Genomic DNA, 23803 nt, shown 5'->3' with positions numbered 1-23803 from the left:
AACATAATGAAAATTATTAGATGAATTGAAGAACTGGCAGAGTTCTGAGCCCTTGAAGAATCTGGTCAGTTCTCTTTCTGCTTTTAAATTCTGCTCTTAAACTTGGATGTCAGCTGCTCTCAGTCTAGAAAATATTTACCTTTAGTTTCACCTCTATAATTGTCTAAACACTTTAAGCAGTGAGTCCTTCATCTCAGAACTGTCTTGTCTTTTCATTTCCCCCACCACCTTGACTAAATTTTTCTTTAAATAAAGCACAGACTACTATCATCATTATTTATCAAAATGATTACAGTTTCAGACAGTGGAAGAATAACAGTAACAGCTCTTTGAATAATTTCATTTATTTAAAAAAGCTATTTAATATATACACAAACAATGAAATAAACTGCATAGGATGGTTCCTGAGTTTTTACTTGATGTTCCTCTTCTTGGTATTTTTCTTCCTTGGCTTCAGGATCAGCATGGATCTCCTGATCTGTACAAAGGCCTTCATTTTTGTTTCTGGTATAATCCTGAAGATAACGAAAAAGGTAGCTACAGAGACAGGCCAGAAGAGAAGGAAGATATAGGCTCCCATACTTGCCTAGAGATGGAACAAAAAAGGGGCAGAAGGAAGGAAAGAAAGAAACAGAATCTTGGTTATTTATTTGTCACACACATATTCTTTTGGAGTTTACCCTTCAAGGAGCTCAAGACCAGACCTCCAGAAATTTGCCACAAGTGGCAGTTTAAGATCAGTGGTGCATTTTGGACCAGCTCCCCACCCACCTAACCCAGGTTGACCTATCTCTGTTTTGCTCTACGTTATTGTGCGCATTCAGGGTTGGCTCCTTCCTGCTTGCTTGCTTGCTATAAGTCCATCGGCAATTCCACCCAAAGAAGCCAGCTATGGCTTTCTTGTCTTAGGAGGCACCATGGGCTTTGTCTGGGACACTGAAAGAGCGCATGAAAGAGTTTGACTCTGTGGGTCAATAATGCAGGCAGAGATTACAGGCAGGTCCTCCGCTGGAGAAGCATCTGCAGAGTTGCACTCCTTAAATAAATAATTTTATTATTTATACACCACCCATCTGGGTTTCCCCAGCCACTCTGTGCCACTTCCAGCAGAATATATCTCTTTCCCATGACTAAACAATTTGTGGCAGAGCGGAAGGTGCTGGTGTTCGTATGGATATTATTATTAATTCAATTAATATACCAGCCACCCAGAGTGGCTGGGGCAGCCCAGTCAGATGGGCAGGGGATGATGATGATAATGATGATCTCAGGATGGTGTACCAAGGGATGTTGGGAGGTGCAGTCCAGCAACATCTGGAAGGGCAGAGTTTCCCCATCACTGCACTGAACCTGATTGGAAAATATGCAGATTCCTGAGATGATTTAACATTCAACTTTAACAAAACACACTGGCTGGATTGGGGGAAGGGTAGAAATAATGGCAAATAAATAAGTTCAAGGGTATGGCTTCATTTGTGGGTTTGGGGAAACAATAATGGTGCGATAAGGGGCTGAGCTTTTTTTTACCGCACTTACGACCAAACGGAAATTCAAAACGACTCACCTCAATGTAAAAGAATATGAATTCTATAAGAAACCTACTGAGCCAATGCACAAATCCTGCAATCGCAAATGCTGAGGCCCGGGATGACTGAAGGAACAGCTCTACCACAATTACAGATGAAATAGAACCTTGGTAGACAGAAATGATTTAGGGCATTGAATACCACTTTTATTTTATTTTATTTGACTCACTAGATTATCTACTGTATTCATATCTTTCATATCATCTAAAGAACACAACGCAAAGACCATAAATAAGCAAACCTGTCCTTCTAGCACAGCAAGCACCATATCTGCCTTTACAGCATTGTTAGTCACTTAGCACTTTTGTCTCCTGACCGAATGCTTTCCCTGGATTGCACAGGTTTTGAAACAACTTGTTAATGGAACTATGTATAACCTGCATTTTTCAGCTTTTGCAGTAATATTCAGTATTCAGAGCCTCCATGCATTCCTGAACATTGAACTTAAAAATATAAGTAACCTATGTTGGAACACTGAAAGTGGAAATGTTTCTTGAAGAATGACACCCAAGTTCTAGCTTCCAGGGAAAAAAACATTCCTCTTCAATGAGGCCTTTGGCTGATTAACATCCTATAGCCTTTTAAATGTGTTTAACATATGTTGTGCATATTATGTTGTTTTTATCTTGTATTTTTCTCTTGTGTACCACCTTGAGATCTATGGGTGAAGGGTGGTGTAATAATAATAATAATAATAATAATAATAATAATAATAATAATAATAATAATAATTCGGCCACCTCATGAGAAGAGAAGACTCCCTGGAAAAGACCCTGATGTTGGGAAAGATGGAGGGCACAAGGAGAAGGGGACGACAGAGGACGAGATGGCTGGACAGTGTTCTTGAAGCTACCAGCATGAGTTTGACTAAACTGCAGGATGCAGTGGAAGACAGGAGTGCCTGGCATGCTCTGGTCCATGGGGTCACGAAGAGTCGGACACGACTAAACGACTAAACAACAACAACAACAAATAATAATAATAATATCATCTAAGCACTTACCTGACCCTATACCATGTCCAAAGATGAATATGTTTTCCAAAACTTTTCTTACAAGCACCAAGTGTGGGATATATTTCTGTTGGAGAAAGCAGGTTGTGTTTATTGTCTACAGCTGAGTTTAATGTGCATTTGAAATGTTTGTGTTCCAATTAAGGTAGGATTGTCCACCAGCTCATTTTCCATGAGTTTCATCCCTGAACATCTGGATTCCCTCCCCCCTCGCCCACCAATTCAAGGTGAATCGAATAAGTTTTGAAAAACTTAAGATAATGGGCACATTTCCTCTCTCTTTTTACCTATGAGATGAAGCATCCATTCTGACTATCTTTCCCATGCACCTTGCACCATCATGGTGCCAGTTTTATTTTGGGTAGTGCCTATTTTTGAAAATCTCTGCAGCAGTATATTTTTGTCTTCTTATGTTTTAAAACAACAACAAGAATTAAATACAGAAAAACAATTACAGTGGTACCTCCGGTTACAAACACTTCGGGTTACAGACTCTGCTAACCCTGAAGTAGTACCTCGGGTTAAGAACTTTACCTCAGGATGAGAACAGAAATCGCGCGGTGGCGGTGCGGCAACAGTGGGAGGCCCCATTAGCCAAAGTGGTACTTCAGGTTAAGAACAGTTTCAAGGTTAAGAACGGACCTCCGGAACGAATTAAGTTCATAACCAGAGGTCCCACTGTATTTCTCCAGATTTTCCTGATTAATGCTTTCCTGCTGATTTCAAATTATATGACTCTATTGATTTCCACCAGAACCATCTTCCTGTGTTAGAACAGGAAATGCCTATTTTGCCTATTTTTTATTTTAAGATTGAAAATAAAATAAAAGGTGACCATGCAAAGGTTATATTGACTTGGGAATTCCTGGATGTGTGCTTTGGACACAGTTTATTTAAAAAGGCATGTCTACTGCTCAACTGATTCCTTAACACATGTTGTTTCACTTTTTGTGAAATATTAAATTTGAATCTACTGGAAGATGGGGGACAAGGCAAAAGGCAACACCTACTGGTACAAATGAAAACAGTCAGATTTGGTCTTCAGCTCCAACTGAAAATCTGCCTGTGTGCATAGTAAGGAGGCCAAATTCTAATGGAGGTAACATGGATTCCCCAATGGGCAAAAGATTCCTCATTCCAAGGGGTTGGACTAGATAACCCTTGTGGCCCCTCCAGCTCTGCAATTCTTGGATTGTAGGTGAGATCAAGCTTAAATGTGAACAAGCCGCTGGTGAAATTTCCAGGTGGAGTCCTCGTGGTGCCCTCCATATTTTGTTGGACCACAGTTTGCAAAGCCGATTCCCCTTGCAGGGAGTCGACGTTGTGGGCAGATCATGAGCCCGACCCATGCAGGTGGGGCTTAGGTAGTTCTGAGTCACAGGGAGCTCCTGGCTGCATCATTTTATATCAGCCAGTCTGTTCGGCCAAGGGGGGCATGGCTTAACCCCTTTAAACAAGCCGCGGCCAGGCTCTCGCTCTATTTTACCTCGCTCCTGTTTGCGCAGTTCTCCCTCCCTCCCTAAGGTTAGGTCCTTATCCTTTGACCTTGCTATGGACCTCAGTTGGTTGCCTGTTGAAGGGGCCTGGTAGGAATTTTTTCCACTTGGCAAATTGGCACCAGCCACTTGGCTTTTCGCCTACTTTGTAGCAAATCCTCACAACTTTGTAAGATTTGGTGGTAAGGCATTGGAGTATTGGGTGGGAGGTGGCGGCTATCACCTACCCCTCGTATTTCAAGGGTATTCCATTAAAGGAATATGGGGGGGGCGTGTCCAATAGCACGACCCCTATCGGTGACCCTGGGGAAATTCCTAGTTGATGTGCATCAACAGGGCTCCTCCTATCGGTGGTTAACTCTTATTAGACTCCCTGCAGGTGGGCAGGAGTCAGATATAGTCATTGGTTCCAATGCCTAAGCCAAAACCACTCACATTCAGTAACCAATAAAGTTGTGGCCTTTTTCAGCCCATTACCCTAAATTCTGGTGTCAAGTGTCTTTATTCTGCAATCAGGGAGGGTTCAGGACCTTGCCATACAACATTCCTAACCATTGGCCATGCTTGATTGAGACTAATGGGAATAGGAATGCAGCAACACCTGAAGGGCTGTCACACATACTACTTTCCACCCCCTCCACATTTTGGGAGGGCAATTTGGGACACATACAGACCCCCACCATCCTGCCACCTGCTGCCCGCTTGCATACCAGCAGTGCCAGGGGGTGGGGTGGGGGACAGCCAGTGAAGGTGTGGAAACAAAAGAATGTGCAACCAAAGGATATGTCCCTTTTGGTTTTGCACTCTTTGGGTCCCTGTTGGGTTAAATCCCAGAAGTGTGGCACCAGCTTCCATAAGTACATCGGCCGTTCTGTTCTTTTGTCCCACACTCTGCTGCGAGTCAACTGACTCGCACCACAGTGTGGGACCAAAAAAACCTGTGTCTTTGGGTCCCACGTTCTAGTGAAACTAGAGTCAATCTGGGATGTCTCGTTCGAAACGGGACATTTGTGAGGTAAGCTCCCATATTTCCAGTTACCACTGTTTGTTCCATAGAACTGTTGGATTTTATATCCCGCTTTATTACTACCCAAAGGAGTCTCAAAGCGGCTAACATCCTCCCCCACAACAAACACTCTGTGAGGTGAGTGGGGCTGAGAGACTTCAAAGAAGTGTGACTGGCCCAAGGTCACCCAGCAGCTGCATGTGGAGAAGCAGAGATGCAAACCCGGTTCCCCAGATTACGAGTCTATCGCTCATAACCACTACACCACACTGACTGTTGACCCATAGAATGAAGGAGGCCTCTCTTGCCTCTGAATCTAACATTTGTGTAACTTTCAGAGGAAACATCTGTCAATGGGAAACTATGTTCTTATTCATTCACTTAAAGACTTTGTACAAAATTCAGCTGAAGGTTAAAAGTCCAATGCAACTTTTCTCTCAAGTCTCCTTCTACAGATGTACCAATCAGAAGGATGTCCATGCCTCCGTTCATATGCCTTGTTTTTATTATTCTTAAAGAACTGTCCTGTCACATCTACAGCCAACTTAAACATTGGGTTTGGAGCTTTTGCATGATACAGATTAAAGATGGAGGGGGGACAGGGCCAAACAACAAACTATTTAATGATTCTCAGCTCGAAATCTACCAACTACAAACCATTAAATCCAGTGACATGGTTAACATGATACAGGTCACGATGCAGATCCCAGAGCCAATGAGAAGCAGAAACTTGTGCCCCTTAGAATCAGCCAGATACATCTAGAGAATATAGAGACAAGAAAGAGAGACCCTAGGCGTTACAACAGTACATTAAAACAGTGTTTCCAAAACTAGGGCCTCCAGCTGGTTTGGGACCACTGGTCCTGCTAGCTAGTGATGATGGGAGCTGTAGTCGAAAAACAGGCTTCATTCACTCTGGAGGGGCTCCTGTTCCATAAATTTTCATAATTTTGGTCAAAAGAGGAAAATTGGCATCTGATTTTTTTTTTGTTCCCTGTTATAGCAAATGGGTAATGGGAGAGCTTTGTTTTGGACAGTTTTGCCCAGAACCTGAATTACAAATCAAAGCAGAGGCAGCATAGGGCAAAACAGTAAACAGTTGCTAATTTTTTTTTAAGACAGAGTTACTTGGGGCTTATTCACACCCTTCACTGAGAATGATTGCATACATGAACAGCAGCTTTTGAAGTGTGGCATACTGAATTTGTGTCTAGACAACCACAGTCGGGGGTCAAGGCTCTTAAATGAAAAAGGACCTGAAGCTAAGACTTAAAATGCAATCCTTTACATATCCACTCAGAGATAAGCCCTTCTGATCCCAGGTAAGTATATGTAGCATGTTTGGCCAACAAAATACCTTTCATGTGTAGTGAGATTACAACTCCTATCGACCCTAGCTATCGGGGCCAATAGTAAGGAATGGTGTAAGTTGTCTTCAGGGCTTTTTTTGAGGCTGTATGTACCACCTCTTCTCCCACCATCCTGCTGCCACCACTTCCCGACGTGAGACCCTTTTACAGTTATAATCATAGAATCACAGAATCTACGAGTTGGAAGGGACCCCAGGGTCATCCAGTCTAACCCCCTGCAATGCAGGAATCTCAGCTAAAGCTTCCTTGGCAGGTGACCAGCCAACCTCTGCTTAAAAACCTCCAAGGAAGGAGAGTCCACAATCTCCTGAGGGAGACTGTTCCACTATCAAACAGCTCTTACTGTCAGAAGAAGAAAAAATTGTTTGTCTGGTTGGAATCTCCTTTCCTGCAACTTTAAGCCATTGGTTTGAGTCCTACCTTCCAAAGTAGGTAGAAACAAGTTTGCTCCTACCTTCTGATACTTGAAGATGGCTATCATATCTCCCTTCAGTCTCCTCTTTTCCAGGCTATACATACCCAGCTCCTTCAACTGTTCCTTACACGGCTTGGCTTCTAGACCCTTGACCATCCTAGTTGCCATCCTCTGCACACGTTCCAGCTCGTCAACATCTTTCTTAAATTGTGATGCCCGGAACTGGACACAGTATTCCAGGTGTGGCCTGACTAAAGTTGAAAAGTTGCCAAAACGCCTTCCAGGAAGGTGCCTGGCAATCGTAAGAAGGTCTCACCATAGCAGAGGTGCTTTGGCGCAACATTTTTATGATTGCCAGGTACGCTTTGATGATCGTAAAAGTGGTCGCGCCAAAGTGCCACTGTGGGAAACGGTGAAGTAGGAGGACAAAGCGCCTCTGGGAGTCTGTGCCTGCCACTGCAGGAAGTGGTGGCAGTGGCAGTGGCAGTGGCAGAAGTAGTCTCAGGCAAAGGGGGAGGGAGCAAGCAGGAAAGCATGCAAATGGCGGCCGGGTGGAGGTGGGAGAGATAGGGGGCATGGTGTGTACCAACACCTTTTTCATAGAAATAAAGCACTTGTTGTATTCCAACAGCATCTAGAGAGCAGCTTGTTGGCTACTCCAGATGTATAGAGTTGTAGCCACTTGGATACATCTGTATCACAGACTTAAACTGGTCTAATATAAATTCCCTTTTCTAGAGGACTTTTAGGAATTGTAGTTCTATGATAGTAAGATAGGGGTGATATATCAAAGCCAAAAAAGGTTTTGACCTTTAAAGCCCTTCACAGCCTATGACCCTTGTACCTATGGGACCGCCTCTCCCGGTATGCCCCATGGAGAGCCTCAAATAGCAACACCCTAGTGGTCCCAGGCCCTAAGGAATTTAGATTAGCTTCAACCAGAGCCAGGGCCTTTTCAACACTGGCTCCGGCCTGGTAGGACGCTCTGCCTCATGAGACCTGGGCCCTGCAGGATCTGATTTCTTTCCGCAGGGCCTGTAGGACACAGTGGTTCTGCCTGGCCTTTGGCTTGGAGCCAATTTGATTCCCTCCCCCTCTTTCTTTTTTCTTTTTCCTTTCTCCTCCTGTGATGAGGCTGCATTTTAGTATTTTAATGTTTTAATGTTTTAATGTTGTATTTTAATCTTGTTTTTAAGTTGTATTCATTCAACTTGTTTTTATTATTGCTTGTTAGCCTCCCTGAGCTCCACCTTGGCTGGGGAGGGTGGGTTATAAATAAAAACTATTATTATTATTATTATTATTATTATTATTATTATTATTATTATTATTATATCTTCTCCATACAGTAGGCCATTTAGGCTAAAAAAGGCAATTCCCCTTAGAGTACATTGATGAAATAGTTAATGCAGCAGAACAAAGTACATAAAGACAGGAGCTCTTGCTTCTTCTAACACACGCACATGCAAAGTATTTTTTTAAAAAAACCCTTGGGACAGTTCCAAGTAAAGCATGGAGCCATGCAATCTGTTTAAATCTAAGGGCTTCTCTTAGAACTGGGGTGTCCAAACTTTTTTCAAAGAGGGCCAGATTTGATGAAGTGAACATGTGTGAGGGATGACCAAAGGGCCAACCAAAGTTGTTGACCTTTCTTTAGGATTGAAGCTGTTGAGCTTTTTTTAGGATTTTATCTCAGGAAATAACCTTTCACAGGGGCCAGATTAAACTGACCGGCGGGCCAGATTAGACCCCCGAAACGGACTTTGGACATGCCTGTCTTAGGAAGAATAGTTAGAAAACCCCATAAAACTACAATTCCCAGGTTTTGGGGAGAGTGGGAGAGCTGCTGCACAGAAAATAATATGGCAGAAAAGATATAGAATGTTGCAGTGAGGACCAGTCTATTGAAGAAGAGTGATTTTCAAGACTTAGAAAGTGAGAGGAAAGGTAGAGGAGACTTACCGATAACGCAATTGCACAGGAATAAACAGTGCTTCCGATTATCAAAAGTAGATGTATTTCCGCAATATCTGACTTTGTAGGCGAGATGATTCTCTCTTTATAATAGTATGCCTGAAATCAGACCATCACAATAAAAAGTGTTAGGTGAGGGGAAGAAGCACATGATGGTGACCTGGGATTCTGAGAAATCCTAGAGTTCATTTTCTGGTTATTTTGGTTGCTGTTGTTCTTTTCTGGATGCCAGCTGCTCTTAACCCAGAAGTCCTTTAATTTAGGTTCCTCTGTATAATTGACTCAACACAAGTAGCAAGTCCTGTGCTTCAGAGTTGTCGTTTTCGACATATGCCTGCCATGCTTGACTTAATTTTAGTGACTGACAAAGATGGAAAATAATTCAACATCAAATCCTAAAACTGTAGCGTTGGAAGGGACCAAAGAGAAGAGACTCCTGACTTGGTTTTCCTCCTTTGCAAAATCTAAGTCTAAAGTGTTGATGTTAACTAGGTATCCCCTGAACTGCATCATTGCCCAAAAAGCAGAGTAAAACAAATATATGACATAGAATCATAGAACTGCAGATTGAGAAAGGACTTCCAGGGTCATGTAGCCCAACGACCTGCAATATAGGAGTCTCAGATAAAGCATTCTTAACAGGTGGCCATCCAACCTCTGTTTAAAAACCTCCAAGGAAGGAGAGTCCACCATCTCCCAAGAGAGCCCATTCCACTGTCAACAGCTCTTACCATCAGAAACAAGTCTTACTTGTCACTATTTTCCAGGATGATGAGGAACCATTGGTGAGCACTCTTTGGGATTAGTCTGTCAAGCAGCTACAACAAAAAAAATTCCTTCCAGTAGCACCTTAAAGACCAACTAAGTCAGTTCTTGGTATGAGCTTTCGTGTGCATGCACACTTCTTCAGATACACTGTGTATCTGAAGAAGTGTGCATGCACACGAAAGCTCATACCAAGAACTGACTTAGTTGGTCTTTAAGGTGCTACTGGAAGGAATTTTTTTTGTTTTGACTATGGCAGACCAACACGGCTACCTATCTGTAAGCAGCTACAAGTCCACCTAAAAGTGGCCTCATCCAGCCCACATTTTACCAGCTTGTCCACAAGAATATCACGGGGGACTCTGTCAAAAGCCATACTGAAATCAAGATATACTATGTCCCCAGCTTTCCACTGATCCACCAATTTGCAACTCTCTCTGTATAAAGTATTGAGATTGTCCGGCATGCCTTCTTTTTTTTTTTAGAAACCCATGCTAGATCTTAGTCATCACAGCACCCATTTCTAAGTATTCACACACTGGCCATCTAATTAAATGTTCTAGGGCCTTTCCTGGTATCAACCTCAAGCTGACTAGTCAGTAGTTACCTGTGCCTTATTTTTTTCCCTTTTTGAAGACGGGTACAATGTTTGTCCACCTGCAGTTTGCAAGGACCTAATCTGCTGCCCAAGAATTCTCAAAGATTGTTACATGACATTGATGTACAGGGAACTGGAACAGTATTACTGGGCTCTCCTAATACACAGGGTGCGGAAGCAGCTGGAAAGAATTATTTGTTGATTCAGTTTTCTTTATACTAATTCACAGAGCATGGGAAAGAAACAAGATGAACTTGAGCTCTTAAAACAGGAAGGCAAATATCATATAATAGGCATTTCTGAAACCTAATGGGATGAGACTCATGGTTGGAATATAGTAATTGAGGGGTATGAACTAATGAACAGGAAGGAACGAGAAGTAGCATTATATGTAAAGGATATGTACACTTGTGAAGAAATCCATGACTTGGAGCATGGAAGGTAGGTTGGGAGTATTTGGGTAAAAATACCAGAGCCCAAGCATCACTCCACACATGCCCAAGGCTTCTGGACCCTCCCGACTGGCCCTTGACCTGGGGCCCTGTCACTTCATATTCATGCAACTGGACATGAAGCTTAATTGACCCCCTTCTGGCAGCACAAACCATGCTACCGCTCCCACCGCCCCCGGTGTTGGTGGCATGGCTATGCCAGACAGCAAAGGCCTACCCCTTGGAGCCCTGAGGTAAGCAGCTATTAACATGAGTTATTTGTATTACCCTCTGGAGTAGTGGAAAACAAGCTTGCTCCCCCTTAGATGTGACAGCTCTTTAGATATTTGAAGACAAAAGGGGGGTTTTGATTAAACATGGATGCCATCCGTCATGGATTCTTTCGTTGAGATTGCAGTGTGTTGGACTAAATGACTCTCTGGGACCCTAACAACCCTACAATTCTATTATTTTATTCTTAGGAAGAACTTTCTGATGGTAAGTGCTGTTTGACTGTGGAACAGTATTTCTGAAGGTAGTAGTTCCCTTCATTGGAACTTTCAAAGCAGGAATTGGGTAGTCGTTTCTCAGGGATTCTTTAGCCATGACTCTTGCATTGCAGGGGGATGATGACCTTCGGAACCTCATCCAACTCCACAATTCCATAATTCTATAACATAATCATGTTGATTTTCCTTTCTTCCTTCAAGCTGAGAAAATGAATTGAAACAGGAAAATGCAGAACATGGTGGTGTTGTGTCAAATAATGGACATATCAGTTCATTTGCCACCCATTTTAACTTCACGTGTGTTCATTAACAAATCTGTTCTGTACTATTTCTGCATTAATTTGGAAACCAGACGTTTCTGCACAAATATTCCTTTTTTGATGCATATTTAAACACCTGGTACATTTTCTGAGCTGAGAAACATATTGCAAAATTTCAACAAGTGCAGAACCTGAAAGATCATTGCATTCCAATCCATACGTTAATCTGATACGTGGGAATCATATTATCTCACATTAGATGCCAGACCATTAACATTTCAGAAACTTAAAGGAATCATTCCAATCTGTCTAACTGTGTGATGCCTCATTCTACATTATCCTGACGTCTTTAGTGGTCTGTACCTGTGAAATCTATACAGTTTTAGGCAGAGGCAGAGTTCCTCCTCACCGGGTACTGAGCTGAGGAGGGCATTACTATGAAGTAGTGCATTCACAGAATGGAAAACAAGAGGCGGGTAGTGGTGGTGAATTTTGACCTTGCACGGGGTGCCACTGAAATCTGAAAGACCATAGTCTGCCTCTATCCTAGGCAATGCCATCTTCCCAGTTGATACACTGTCAGGTCATTCACAGAGCAGAGAAAGACAGTGACACACAGCTCACTTACAGTTAGTTTTTTTTTTTTTTAATTAAGGAAGCAGAACAGAGAACACATGGAGACTTCTGAGATTACTACTGTCTAGTTGAAGCAGTTGCTCAGACTGGCTTGTATCTCCCACTTCACTCCCTATCCCTCTGTGTCAGGCCCCTCCCTCTGTCTACGGTGAGCCCCAAGGGACCCTCTCTATTTCCGCCTGGCTCTGTGTTCAGTAACATGCAATAGATGCATTTTTCTGGGAGTAGGGACACACAGGCTGTCAGCAGAAAATCTGTCAGGGTGGCTCTGTGATGAAACTGCTAAGTCTGATTCCTGTCTTAGCTCTGTGCTGCGGCACTTGCCTGTTTCTTCCTCTTCCTCCTCCTCCAAGCTCCCAGTCTCCAGTACTCCCCAGCTCTTCCCCTCCTCTAAGGTGTGTCCATTTGTTCACCACCAGGATCCCAGATCTAAATTCTCTTCCTCTGCATTTCCCTGGGGGAGGGGGGCTCTTGGTCAGGTGGTTTCCACCACTCCTCCTCATCCAGTCAGTCCCTGACATCCACTAGGGTGAAGATGGAAACCTTGAGGCACCCTGGGTGTTGTCAGAATATATATCACTGGCCATGCTGTCTAGAGTTGATTGGAACTGGGATTCACCAACACCAGGTGTGCCACAGGCCTCCCCTTAAGGGTGGTTAGATAGTCTTGATCCCTGAAATAGAATCTAGAAAACAGAGCAGGCCTCTGAGTACATCAACATGGACCATTCCCAGAGACAAGCAGTGACAATTGGTGCTTCTGAACCTTTTTGTGAAATACATTCTCATTTTACATGGTTGAACCTCCTAACAACTTGGGATATTGCTTTCCTTACTGCATTGAGGCCATCAAGCTGCTCTCCACCCATCAAGACGAAGATGCGGATGACATGCCATTTTAGGCTTGGGGTCATCATTAGCTTAAGTGAATCCATGTTCTTTTCGTCTTTCTCAATTATGTCCTCCAGCTGGAGCTCTTCTATCTCATCTTCCACGTCGCTAGTGTCTCGCAGATTCTTCAGTACTGGGTGTGAACAGAGGCAGAGAGGATTAGACTTCGAAAGGGGTGACTTCTAAAATAAATAAATAAGCAGATTGATTGAAAGGAAGTTGGAAAGGGGAAGTCTGGAGGGTTTAATCTCTCTGGAACGCTTGGGAGTAATTCAGAACCATAAAGAAGCAATCTTGGGAATCTCTTAATAAAAATTTGTGGTATTTGAGGAAATTGTATTGGGATACTTTTTGTATTTGTAATTGTTGCAACTATTACACAACATCATGTGTGTAGTATTTTTTGTTAATTTCATTGTTCCTAGAATTCCTCTTGTTTTTAATACTTCCATACATGCCACAAAGGATATTAGCTCCTTCCTTTTACATTACTGGAGACAATCAACACAAAGACGATGCCCCCACTCCACCTACCCCAGAACACATCCCCATGCAATTTTGAAAACTTGATTTAAAAAACAAGCAGACTATGTTTCTATTCTAGAGCCTAAACATAGTGCACTGAATCACTCCAGCTGGATCATCATGTTTACAGCATCCATGACCAATGGCCATCCAGCCTCTGCTTAAAAACCTCCAAGGCAAGAGAGCCCACAACCTCTCGTGGGAGTCTGTTCCACTGCCGAACAGCTCTTGCTGTCAGAAAGTTTTTCCAAACGTTTAATTCGGAATTTCATTTCTTGTAGCTTGAAGCCACATTCTTCCACTCATGATACTCAGCAACTTTTATTCAGAGGTATACTGACTCTGACACTACTGCCATCATTGCAAGTAGCCTTTGAAAGACCATTGACTCAGTCCAGTATACCTGAAGAAGCATCTCCACCCCTATCGTTCTGCCCAGACACTGAGGTCCAGCTCCGAGCGCCTTCTGGTGGTTGCCTCGCTGTGAGAAGCCAAGTTACAGGGAACCCAGCAGAGGGCCTTCTTGGTAGTGGCACCTGCCCTGTGGAACGCCCTCCCATCAGATGTCAAGGCAATAAACAACTAGTTTACTTTTAAAAGACAACTGAAGGCAGCCCTGTTTAGGGAAGCTTTTAATGTTTAACAGACAGGTGGTTGGGGTATGCATAATAAATTATTATTATTATTATTATTATTATTATTATTATTATTATTATTATTATTATACCCTAAATAGGTTGTGTGAAAGGAAAGTACATTTATATATCAGTTTTATGTGCATTGTTATGAAAGGCTGTTAATGACCCTCTATTAATGAGAGGATTATCAACATAAATGATCTGATAATCCTAGATTGAATTATGCAACAGGCCAAAGGTGCCTGAGGTCTTTTCAGCCTGAAGGGATATCACAGCTCTTTATGGTGCACATACCTAGAGGTCCCAGTACCTTTTATTGCATTGTTTTCATCCTCCTTCTGAATGAAGAGATACCTAGGACTTTCAGGAAGTAAGGGCAGTAGAAAGACCTGAAGCAATGGCATGACCACAGAAATGCTTGTCAGAATTGGTAAACCTGTGAAAGAAAATAAGAGTGACTGATAACGTGAAAACACTGAGGTGGAACCTCTGAAAAGCTGTAAGTCAAAGGATGAATTTCTCTTAATTACCTTTTCGGGTCCCAATAATTTCTGGGAGAGAAAGTATCTGAGCCAACAGAACACCAAAAGAAGAAAACAGACTGTGCATCATCATTATGCGTCCCCTCAGGTGAATAGGGGAGATTTCCCCAAGGTATATGGAGACAACACAGAAGGTTATTCCTGGTTAGGTGATAAATCAAAATATAATTTACAATGAGCTTGTGACACGGTGTACAGAAACATATATAGAGAACTCTGCGTGGTTCAGAAGGCCACAATGAGTCATGCACTTAACTCCTTATGAATTTAAGAGGTCCCCCACAGACTTCTGCAAAATGTCATGCTGTCCTTCACAATTTGCATGAGAGGTTACTGGATCAAGTTACATGGAGAGATGATATTTGACATCATAGTTACAGAGCTGTTGCCCAGTTGTAGCTCCCCACCATTTCAGGTCCCACAAAGTTACAGAAAGAGGTGTTCTCAGTGACTACTTCTTAACTTTGGAGATTTCTCCCTCTGGCTGGTTGCCAAAAGCCAGAGCGTTTGACGCCATAGACACCAAGATGTTGCCCAGTTGTAACTTAAACCAAACTGAGCCCCACAAAGGCTTGTAGAGAGGTCTTCTCAGCCACTGCCTCTTAACTTAATAGATTTCTTCCCTAGCTGCTTGCCAAAGCCAGAGATTGTTCATCTTCCAGAACTGGAATTAAATATATTCATTTAAACTAATTGCGATGGTAGAGAAAAGTTAGAAGAAAAGTAGCCAACCTGACACTCCACAAATGATATTTTGACTGCGATTCTCAACATCGTTTACTGTTGAATATGTTGGCATGGGTGGATGGAAAATATAAATCAGCAATATTTGCCTCCCACTGGAGTAGATTAGTATAATTACCACATCCCAGATCTTTGGGATCTAATCTCTAATCTAATCCACCCCACACATTGTTCTTCATGTCCTTGGAGACTAAGGGAGAGGGGAGTTTGTCACAGTAAGACAGGCTCCCAGGATTCTTCTGCAGCCTCTTGCCCGCACTCTGCTTCAGCATCTGAGTCTGAATTGCTCCTTGTCACAGGCTCTCCCTGCTCACTAAATTCTGTTGCCCCTACCGCATCCAACAACTCCTCCCACTCTTCTCCCTCTGACCTCTCCTCAGTGTCCCACCACCAATCCCCAGGTTCTGAGACTTCCTCCTCTGAGGTTTCCCTTGGGGGTTCCCTGGCTGGTGCCCCCCGCCCATCATCCAGTCGGTCCCTGAAATCAGCTCAGATGAATCTTGTGCGTTTCAGGATGATTTCTTTTTGCAAAAAGGCAAGCCAATAAATTCGGGACTCTGACTTACCTGAACATAATCCAAAGCAGAAATTGATAAAGAGGCTGTATCCATAGGTTCTTATCAAGTGTGAGAGACCCAATAGTACAGAACAAATAATGTACAAAATGTCAGCTATCATCAAAGCACCTTTCCTGGAAAAAAACAGGCGGGGTTGAGGGAGGAGATGCCAATGACTATAAGGTACTATCAAAAGAGGGGGGAGGAGTTATGGTGCTTCCTACTTCAACTGTTTGGACTGAATTTGGGAGGTCACATCACTCATTCCATCTCTCAAATCGGGAGAACTCTACTGATATTTTGAGAGTAAATGACTGGGACACACAAAACATCTCAAGCATGTCTAAACAGGGTCTCCCTTCTTTTTGTATTGGACCTGGAACCATTAGAGGAGGCTCTTAAAAACTAACCAAATATTAAAAGCATCATAATAAAAAGTAAGGAACATCTGGCTAACTTAAATGCTGATTACGACATGGTCCTGATGCTAGCAGATGCTTTAGATACACCACCTTATTTACACCAGGAACTGAATGGACATAGCAGGGCTAAAATAAATTAATCAAAATCAACTTTAAGGGTTTTCAATATCCCACCCAAGATTCAGACTCTAGTTCCAATGGTACTTAAGAGTCCCACGTAGATATAAAAGCTTCCAATATTTGGAAGTTTGGGGAACCATGAGCCTAAAGAAACTATTTCTAGCAGGGCTCCTATAATCTCTGGACAGCTTTGTCCCACTGGTTAAAAATAATAATAATAATGAAAAGCGATTTTGAAAGGTTGACTTCCTTTGACCTTGCCATACTGAGAAAAATGTTTCTGTAAATATATATATTGTCTGCCTAAGTTGTTACATTGCCTAAGTTGTAGCTTTTCCAAGTTCTTCCTGTGGATATATCACCCTAAATTTTGGCTGCTTGGCAAAAGCTTTTTGAAACATTTATTTATGAATCTAAAGAGGCTTGGGTGAAGATATTTTACCTATACAGAACAGTTTAAAAAGTGCTTGGATAAATTAAACTATATTGTGAAGCTAACCAGACAAAAGCAGGCTATACCTCTATTATCAAGTAATACAGCAAAAGCCTAGAAACAAATGAACAAATGCACAATATGGGGAATTCAATGGATGCTGTTCTTTTAGTGGGGAACTGGTTAAATAATTTAGATTGGGTAAATACCCTAAAGGTGACTCTTAAGATATGCAAATCCAGGATAAAATGTTTACCCTTTCCAAAATCTCAATTATCCAATTTGTGTGCAATCTACTTCCTTTTAATAATAAGAATACTTAAATATTGCTCTGTCTGTAGTGTTAGTGTAGTGAAAGATAAACCTACCAATGTGGTTTCAACTAAATTTGTGTCTGTAGGATTATAATGCATTTGGAGAGCATGTTCCCACCACCCTAAACCAAAGTTCAATTAGCTAGCTAAAAGTGATCAGATAAGATTCCAGGACTTTGTCCCTCCCTGCCATACAACAGTCCATGAAATGTTTAGTGAAAGATAAAAATTATCTGACATCATCCCCTTTGCCTTTCTCTGAAATCCCATTCCATTTGGTCGAATGCCTTGGGCAGGTGGAATGAAACTAACAAAGTTGATGGCATTTTATCTTTTATTAGATGTTACTGGGGGATGTAGGTCAGCAGCAACCACGCATCCCCTCATCCCCTCAGCATGCTAGGAAATGCAGTTCACCACTTAAAGGGTTATATCTATACCTGCCAAATCTATCCATCAGCCAAGCGACAGGAAAGGACCCACAGATAGCTCCGAATGGAAATAAAGCCACAGGGATAGTGGCCAGGACCCGCTTAGAATCTACTCTAGTTCCAAGCTCTTCCAACAGAGTTGTGTTATACAAGTCATGCAGGAACTAGGAGAGAAGCACATAACATTTAACATTAGGACCTTTCTGCAGAGTGCATGGCAGCAAAAGCTGAGAGGCTGAGACCTGGCTGAAACCCTGAAGAGTCATGACTAGTTAGTGTGAACACTGTTGAGCTAGATTTACCAATGGCCTGACTCACTATGAGGAAGCTTCCATCATCATCATCATCATCATCATCATCATCATCAATATGCTGCCCATCTGAATGGGTTACCTCAGCCACTCTGGGCAGCAGCCAACAAACTAAAGTACCGTAAGACATCAAACACTAAAAACTTCCTGATACATGGCTGCCTTCAGATGTCTTCTAAAAGTTGTATAGTCCTTTATCTCCTTGTCATCTGATGGGAGGGCATTCCACAGGGAGGGTGCCTCTGCCAAGAAGGCCCTCTGCCTGGTTCCCTGCAGCTTCACTTCTTGCAGTGAGGAACTGCCAGAAGGCCCTCAGAGCTGAGTGATGGGGGTGGAGATGCTCCTTCAGGTATACACGGCCAAGGCCCCTGAAGGCTTTAAAGGTCAGCACCAACACTTTGAATTGTGCTCGGAAACGTACTGGGAGCCAGTGTAGATCCTTTAAGACTTTTGTCCTATGTTTTTTTGGCAGGGAGCTGCAGCCAGTGCTGGATGGACAGTGGGAGTGTCGGAATGAGGAATGACTCTGCCTCATTCACAGTTAAAAAGTTAGTTTCTTGCACAAGGTGAGCATCTGCGATGTCCCAGAAATCACAAACGCTGTCCCCACCTTTATGTCATTCTGTCATTTATCAAACTTCTCAATAATTCAGGCATATTTGGGGTACCTGCTTGTGAAGCAGCTTGCATTAGTAACATAACAAACCCCTTTTGCAAAACTTAAGATTTTTTTTTTAAAAATGCTAAGACTCAAAATGGGTGTAGTTTATGAATTATGGATCAGCTGCAACACAAACAAATTCAGTGGTGTTTACAACCCAGCAAGATGGGTGGGGTATAAATGATAAAATTGTTGTTGTTGTTACATTATTGTGCAGCAGTTAGAAAGGAAATGGGGTGAAGTGGAAGAGATGCTGTGCGTTCTCACTGTGCATCCATGTGTGTGCATATTCACATGCCACATGCGTGCCCAAGAGGGTCACGACTGATATGGAAATTTTGACATTAGATTCTTGCCTTAGATGTTCCATGTATTTTTCCAATAGTAATTGCAGAAGTCTATATAGGATTATATATCAATGTGCCAATGAATAATTTGATTCTTGTGTTTCTTGTGTTTTGCAACGCTCATGCTACACTGTGTAAACACCAAATCATTGCATTCCATGCTTATCTGACCCTAAAAAGGCACAAATGACCAGCCTGGAAATTCATGAAGATTTTTAAACAGAAAATAAGCATCTTGCTACAGAAATGTGGGGAACCAAATTTAAGACTGGGGTGTGTGAGAAACCAAGAGAACCAAAACAGGCAGATCCTTCCATCCCTACTGACAATATGTGCCCCCCTCAAATTACCCTAGGTGGAATGTGGTCCTCAACCGTATAAAAGCCCTATAATAACTGCTGCTTTAATAACCCAGCTACACTGCAGCACCATCTTACCACAGTTGGAGAGTAGAGTAGCCACATGTTGTAACCATCACACTGTGATAGGAGGCAGGAAGCAACTGAGACCCAAATAAGCAGCTTTGACGACTCCTGCAGGAAGGATAAGCAGGTACTGTGATGAAACTGCACAAGGTCAGATACATGAGAACAGCTGCTCATGTGTAGATGTTCCACGAGATCATGAGTAAACTATCTGTGCAGTTCAGTTTCCTGACAGTGTATGTGCTTCTTTTCTGATGTCCACGCTCAGTGCATGGAAAGCAGGGTGACAGGGTGTCAAGGAGCTGTCAGGGAGCCAGGTCAATCACAGGGCAGGCACACACACAGAAGGCACACAGCAGAGTCCTCTGATTTGCCTTAATCCAGCAAAGACATAGCTGAAACTGACTACTAGCTCTGCCTATCCCCCTCTAGCCTATCAGTCTGGATCCCTTCCAAGCAGACAGAGGCTATGTAGAGAGGCTGAGCTCCTCCTCTGGGCCTGTCTGACCTGTTACTCAGCAATGTGTCGGACTTTCCTTGAGAGGGGTGTCAGAGTGGGAGGAGAGCCAGCAGGACTGGGACTGTCCTGCTGTTGTGTAGCAGGGTCAACCTCTGACACCTCTCTGAGTCTGCTCACACACTGTGACTCTCAGCCTCTCCCCCTGTCCTGGAAGGGCCTTCTTCTCCTGTCCTGACCCCCCTTTGATCGCTCAAACCTCCTTCTTCTAGCACCTTCCACCTCATCCCTTCTGCAGACTGCTCTTCAGTGTCACACCACCAGGATCTGGGATCTAAGTTGTCTTCTTCTGTGCCCTCCCTGGAGGGTATCTTGGGTGGTTGGCTCCCACCACTTCCTCATCCAGCTAGTGGGCAGAGCACACTAGCACTCCCTGCTGCAGCTGTGATGGATGTACTTCTAACTACTCCTGCCACATATTCCTTCTCCATCTTAATACAGAGAGCACATTGTTTCTGGTGCCTTGTTGGAAATAAACCAAGTCATGTTCAGCATATTAACAGTTAATTTCTAGTACCCATTTCATTCCACAACCAATCCAAGAGTTGGGAAACTGGAATCTTACAGTCCAATCAGGAGATGAAAACCCGTCACAGGCCCCAGCTACAAGATATCACTGATGTCGTTAATAACTTCAATACCAGCCATGAAATGAGGGTTGTAAATTCCATGGGGCCCTGGAACTTGCCCCCAAACCCAGCTGCCATCTTACCAGTTTTGGCCCATCACACTGAAACTACTCAAGGGGTGGGGAGAGGTTCAGTTTTGAACTTAATCCTCCCAAGAAATAAATTTATCCATCACAGGATTTTACTAAATCCCCACAACCACATTCCTGGAAATATTCATAAATACAATGCGAATAAGGGCAAGAATCAGATCTAAAACAGGCAACATTTAGGGAATGATCTTATGCAGATGAAGCATGCAGCTGCCTAAATCTGGCAGATGGAGAATGTGCCTTTAAAACAGTATTTTGTGCTAGGGAACCAGGTCATGTAACTAAGTTTAACAGGCTTCAAACCCAGCTGGTATGCTAAATTATTTTATCAATTGTTTTTATTATACCAAACTAACATATTAATCATATAGATTTAGAACAACCCATAATATCTTTCCTTTCTACATTGGGACTACCCTAAGAATGCCTAATTCAAACCAAATGTATTATGAGTTGTTCTACCTAGAAGAATCTGGAAAACATTTACACATCAGTTTGGATCGATAGGACTCACCTGTGTCTTGGGTGTTTCCTCCAAACTCACCTGGGTGTTGGTTGTTCCCTCCAAACTCACCCAGGTGTTGGTTGTTCCCTCCGAACTCATCCGGGTATTGGTTGTTTCCTCCGATCTCACCCGGGTGTTGGTTTTTTCCTCCGATCTCACCCGGGTGTTGGTTGTTCCCTCCAAACTAACCCAGGTGTTGGTTGTTTCCTTCGAACTCACCCAGGTGTTGGCTGTTTCCTCTGAACACACCCGGATGTTGGCTGTTTCCTCTGAACTCACCCGGGTGTTGGTTGTTTCCTCCGAACTCACCCGGAGGTTGGTTGTTTTCTCCGAACTCATCTGGGTGTTGATTGTTTCATTGTCTACCTCCTCTATTTCATCCATAGTTTCTTGTGTAGGAGCCCAGAAAGAAGGCTCACCTGTCAAGAAGTAAGAGAGTTCTTTTCATTTGGACCTACCATTTCTTTCACAGATACAGATCCATAAGTTTTGAGGCTCTTCCATTTAGTTAGTATGTCTAACAGTCATGCCTGGGATTTTATCCTTCAGAGATCAACTGGATTGTAGGGGGGCCGGAGGCACAAGCATTGGAATTCAAGGATTTGTTTTCAGAGCAGGAGTGATTATGTCATCTGTTGGCGTGAGGCGGTAGCTAATTTTTGTGCTAGATTAGGTTAGCTAAAGTCCAAATGTGGAAAATGATCAAGCAGAAGCTGGATACTTCCTTCCTTTTCTTTGATGGAATTCCATCTTCACCTTGGACTCCTAGATTGTGACACCATTTAAATAGCCACTGAACTGGATAGATATGGAATGTAACTGTAGGCAGCCTCCTCGTCTTATGCAGGACATGAATGAAGAGGATGAACAGGCAAAGAACACATGGACTTACTGTAGCTTTCTCTTACTGGCGAGGAGTGGAGTATTGAGTCAAGGCTTCTTTTATTCTGAAGTAAAGCTCTCAGAACTCTGTGTTGTGAGAGCCAATCAGAGGAAGGAGGCCAGAAGGTTCCAGGAAGCTGTTGACAATTGGGTTCTGAGATCATCGCTGCTTACAAGTCTGGTTTAGAATCGCATTGTCACAGCAATTTAATATGGGTTGGTTGCTGGCATGATGGAGCTAGCATTGTGGTGAGCTGACTGAATAGGGAAGTCCCCTGCACAGAATTTCCATAGTGTGACCACATTCTTTCGCAGCCTTACTTCTTCCTTCTGCAACGTGAGGATAACAACATTGACCTTTCTTGCAGGGTCATCCTTTGGACTCCAATATAATTCCCAGGAAACATTTGAAAATGTTTTAGGCAAATGCTGTGTTTCATTTAGCTTCCAGCATTTCACATTTCAAAATAACTGTTTTTAGAATGCTTCTGTTGTCATGCCAGACAATGTTCCATATTCCATGCTCCATGTTTCATATTCCAGCCCCCAATTGTTGAAGGCTCTTGGAACCACTCACATATATTACAATGGTTTACTCTACAATAGTTTCTCCTTCACTGATTTAAAAGCCAATATGGTTTGTGTGTTTGTGTGCGTTTAAAAAGAATAATTAATATTTTAATTTTTGAATACATGAATATATCCTTACAAACAAAACAATATCAAGAGTTTCCGGCCAGATTTTTTAAAAAAGTTATGTGCTTTAAATGTCCTGTAGTCTACAAACAAATCTGAACACCAGAGCGGTTTTGATTTTTGTTGATGCAGAGAAGGCCTTTGATAATATTTCTTGGATGTTTATGAAGAAAAATTTGGAAGGGATGGGAGTGGGGCGGGGGTTCGAAAATGGTATAGAAGCAATCTACACAGAACAAAAAGCTAAATTGATAGTAAACAATGTGGTGACAGAGGAGTTTAAAATTGAAAAAGGGACACGCCAGGGGTGCCCTCTATCCCCCCTATTGTTCATTTCAGTTCTGGAGGTGTTGCTAAATATGATTAGAAAGGACCGGTTGGTCCAGGGAATTGAGGTCGGAGTGAAACAATATAAATTGAAAGCATTTGCAGATGACTTGGTATTAACACTTCAGGAACCAGTCTCCAGCACTAAAAGAGTGTTAGAATTAATTTCTGATTTTGGTCGGGTGGCGGGGTTTAAGTTAAATAAGCAAAAAACCAAGGTTTTAGCAAAAAAATTGACAGTTACAGAAACAGATGAGTTCTCCAAAGAAACGGAGCTGAATGTGGTTAAAAAAGTAAAATACCTAGGGGTGTACTTGACCTCCAAAAATTTGAATTTGTTTAAAGATAATTATGAGAAATGCTGGTCAGAAATTAAAAGAGACTTGGATATATGGTCAAGATTGAAACTTTCCTTGTTAGGCCGAATAGCTGCTGTAAAGATGAATGTATTGCCGAAAATGTTATTTTTGTTTCAGGCCCTACAGATCGTGGACAAGGTGGAATGTTTTGGAAAGTGGCAGAAGGATATTTCTAAGTTTGTTTGGCAGGGCAAAAAGCCCCGAATAAAGTTTAAAATATTAACTGATGCGAAAGAAAGAGGGGGATTTGCCCTGCCAGACTTGAGGCTATATTATGAATCTGCAGCCTTCTGCTGGTTGAAAGATTGGATTTTATTGGAGAACACTGACGTCCTGGATCTGGAAGGGTTTGGCAATGCGTTTGGGTGGCATGCATA

The 23803-nt window shown here is 42.6% G+C and overlaps 1 protein-coding gene across 3 annotated transcripts; it reads right to left on the bottom strand.

Moving 5' to 3' along the window:
• Positions 1 to 328: 328 nt before the first annotated feature.
• LOC310849145 (solute carrier family 2, facilitated glucose transporter member 5-like) lies at positions 329 to 22499 on the bottom strand. 3 transcript variants are annotated; one of them, XM_083749167.1, is made up of 13 exons: positions 22055 to 22499; positions 21172 to 21581; positions 19432 to 19527; positions 17685 to 17839; positions 15965 to 16089; positions 14643 to 14795; positions 14423 to 14548; positions 12895 to 13082; positions 8848 to 8958; positions 5758 to 5859; positions 2590 to 2665; positions 1565 to 1692; positions 329 to 586 (listed from the first exon to the last, which is right to left on the bottom strand). In XM_083749167.1, the coding sequence occupies exons 1-13, from the start codon at positions 22206 to 22208 to the stop codon at positions 413 to 415; spliced, it is 1998 nt and encodes a 665-aa protein (XP_083605293.1). In that variant the 5' UTR covers positions 22209 to 22499; the 3' UTR covers positions 329 to 412. The 3 variants fall into 3 exon arrangements, with proteins under 3 accessions (XP_083605293.1, XP_083605295.1, XP_083605294.1); XM_083749169.1 differs by having other exon boundaries at positions 22366 to 22482; XM_083749168.1 differs by lacking the exon at positions 5758 to 5859.
• Positions 22500 to 23803: the final 1304 nt, after the last annotated feature.

The sequence above is a fragment of the Podarcis gaigeae genome, assembly GCF_964106915.1.
Source record: "Podarcis gaigeae genome assembly, chromosome: 7".
In the NCBI taxonomy this organism is placed as follows: domain Eukaryota; kingdom Metazoa; phylum Chordata; class Lepidosauria; order Squamata; family Lacertidae; genus Podarcis; species Podarcis gaigeae.
This window is presented reverse-complemented; position numbering and strand designations above follow the sequence as displayed.

What these genes read in the sequence shown, in the direction of transcription:
- LOC310849145 (XM_083749167.1), bottom strand. Translation starts at nt 22,208, where the DNA reads ATGATCTCAGAACCCAATTGTCAACAGCTTCCTGGAACCTTCTGGCCT. An exon ending in CTGCTTTGGATTATGTTCAG is followed by an intron (nt 14,796 to 15,964) that starts GTAAGTCAGAGT and finishes TCACCTAACCAG; the next exon opens with GAATAACCTTCTGTGTTGTC. An exon ending in TCATATTCTTTTACATTGAG is followed by an intron (nt 587 to 1,564) that starts GTGAGTCGTTTT and finishes TTCCATCTCTAG; the next exon opens with GCAAGTATGGGAGCCTATAT.